General features: G+C 48.6%; 1 protein-coding gene across 1 annotated transcript; it reads right to left on the minus strand.

Moving 5' to 3' along the window:
• Window positions 1-2,278: 2,278 nt before the first annotated feature.
• Window positions 2,279-2,605, minus strand: EPUS_09367 (uncharacterized protein; the record flags this gene model as incomplete). Its single annotated transcript, XM_007804165.1, has 1 exon — window positions 2,279-2,605. One exon carries the CDS (start codon window positions 2,603-2,605, stop codon window positions 2,279-2,281), a length of 327 nt encoding a protein of 108 aa, XP_007802356.1.
• Between the last annotated feature and the right edge of the window lie 340 nt (window positions 2,606-2,945).

The following is a 2,945-nucleotide window of genomic DNA, read 5'->3' on the forward strand; positions in this document are numbered from 1 at the left end:
GGCACTCTGGAGGGGGATGTCGATCCCCACTATATCTGGTGCTGTTGGGCCGCAGGCAGAGCCGGATGGCTGTCAAGATTCATAACAGGGAGGAAGATGGTGGCGGACCGCGTCAGGGACACGTGGATAACGACTTAGGAGGGACTCTGATTCCGGGCGGCGGATGGAACAGAGGCAACGATGGCGTCTCACCTACGCACGGCAGGCGGGGCGCAGGCGAAGGATAATAAAGCGGCTACAGAAAGACCTTCGGGCATCAAGGGCAGTCGCCCACACAGACCGACAACGCACTCGATAAGACAGTGGCCTTTTAGGCCGTTGCAGCCCACTGTTACTGGTCGATCAAGCGTTTCAAGATGCAATGTCCGAAAAGCACAGCAATCACAGTCGCTCAGAGCACTACACAGTCGAAGCGCCAGCAAAGCGAAGACAAAGAAAACAAGAGTGGCTATGAGGTTTTTTCCCTTGAAAGGTTTCCTCATGTATATATCCTCAACGATTTAGTTGATAGTTTCCCGCATGGACCACCCTTAGGGTAGGACCGCATCGGAGTAAGAATCAAATAAATAAATAATAAGATAATTTAGAGGCAGTTCGTTAACAAATATAGTCTTAGAAAGGGTTTAGAGTGCTACCACAAGAATTAGTGGCAGAAGAAATCTATTAGCGCCTATACACTTAATAGAAGTTGTCACGTGTCACGTTGGAAGCAGGCGACGAGTGCGCGAGATCTTCAGCCCATGTTGAGTGCTATCCTAAGACTGCAGAGCCGACGAGGATGGCACTGGGGTCGCTCCTATATAGCGAGCATGCCCCTTACTAACGCGTAGTGCAAATCAATACCCGGCGGCCCTAGCGCTAGCGGCCGACAAGCATGGCAGCTGTGACAGAAGTAAGAGATTCGCGATTATCTGGATCATTAATAAAGGAGGGCAATTAAGTGTTTTTCTTTTGTACAATAACTTTGTACGCTTGACCAACGCCTATTCGAAAGCCTGTTTCATCCATATTATAGATATCCTCTTCAAGAATACTATATTTCGTCTTGGTCTCACGAAATCACTCAAAATACTCTTCAAGAATACCATATTTCGTCTTGGTCTCACGAAATCGCTCAAAATGAGCTTGTATCTCCTCTTGATTGTGTGTAAGCTTTCGTAGAATAAAGAGAGGCTTCCTCTTCTTTATAATATACTTCGGATGACGTTGTAGAAAGCGGAAGGACCAAATCTTGCTAACTATAGGAGGGGCAATAGTAGAATTGCTGTGAGCGCGTTCAAGGATCGAATTTGTAATGCTCTGTAGCATTTGAGGGCGTGCACTCACTCCTGATTCGTCTAATCGATCAAGATAGTGACAAAGAGCAAGCTCCTGGTCCTCACTAAGCTTTTTATTAGCCCCTCCATATTGTATCTTATTTTGAACACCCTTGTATCTTCTTCGGAGTCGTTGTTCAGGGACGTCGAATTGGCGTGCTGTTTGCGCGATATTAGGGAATTCGGCTTCGTTTAATGCGTAAATAGCATTATCGATTCTATCCTCAATTTCTTGATAGGATTCGGCCATTTTTCGTTGAATGGGAGCGCGTTTTGTGTGGGCGTACGAATAATTGAAAAATTCTATCGTTGCGCTGAAATCTATCGTTGCGGTGTGGTGCACTAAGCTGCAAAGCTTAGTGCAAAAAGTGCACGGTTAGTACTCGCTCAGTCCCGGGGCTCTTACCTTAGCCTTCCACTCTTCTCATTTTTCCGCTCTATCCCTTTCATCAACGGCTCCCCTTTCTGCCCTCGTAGCGAGACACAACTGCACAGCATGGGAGCTGTTCCCTTGCCCACAATGTCAATGACGATGAAAGGGTTCTCCTGGGGTCGGTGTGATTAATTCCTGACCGGTTGTTGCGTTGATGATGGACAGATCACCAGATCAAGCTTCAAGCAGGCAGTAGCATCGCATAGACAGAACTCTGGTAGGCATTATACAGGTCGCTGTGATGCCAACTCGACAAGCCCGTTCAGTGGATGCCGTTGACTGGTGCCCATGGCCTATGACACCTTCATACCTGGCATTCCGTATTAGCAGTACTCCCGTTTGCGCAAGCGTGGATCTTTCTGCCCACGTCTCCAGAATCTGGTCTCATTCGATGGCAGGAACTTGTGGCGCTGTCGGTTCTGCTTGAGACAGTTTCCTCCCAAATGGCGCGCCGCTTCAAGGGGTTATAACACCATATCGGAATATCGTCAATAGGTGCCTTCCTACCATGCAATGCATCAGTCTTCCATCAACGCCATTCCGCATCGATGGTGCCATCCAAATTCAAATTCGCTTCGCCCCACTCGAGCGTCAAATTCATACCGTCGACGAGGTGGTCAAGGTCAACAAGGGTCCAAGTGTCCAGCAGGCTTTGAGCAAAGATATCGAGCTTAGGGTAGGGTAGTCCAGTATGGCTGTACTCGATGTTCTCCGGCGTGCAAGGGAGATGCCGCCAGGCCTGCGACGTCATGAGAATGAAAAACAGCGCAAGACCAACGAATTTGAAACGAGGATATTGGTGTTCCATGCCTTCACACCCGTGAAAGCGCTGAGGGTCGAAATGCTTCAAACCCATCCTCTTCAGCACGGAACAGACTGGCAGCCTTTTCCAGCGAATCAATCGGCACAACCATGATCCATTCCCGAAAATAAGGACTTACAGCCTTGATAGGCCCAGTACCATAATAGATCAAGGCCGGCTCTGCAACCATACAGCAAGGGAATCCAGCATCTTCAAGCATCTTGTCGCCTTTAAGGATGTCCTTGACACCCCCTTGAAGCGGTTGCCAGTCAGTGGGATAGCCCTGCACAGACTCGTCACCAGAGGAGGGACATGGACGTTTGGACCTGCTGGCAGTGTGTCCATTTTGAATCAAATTGAGTCAAATAACGTCCTATACGGTTGCGTGCAACAT

Source organism: Endocarpon pusillum (assembly GCF_000464535.1).
Source record: "Endocarpon pusillum Z07020 unplaced genomic scaffold scaffold2991, whole genome shotgun sequence".
Classification (NCBI taxonomy): Eukaryota; Fungi; Ascomycota; class Eurotiomycetes; order Verrucariales; family Verrucariaceae; genus Endocarpon; species Endocarpon pusillum.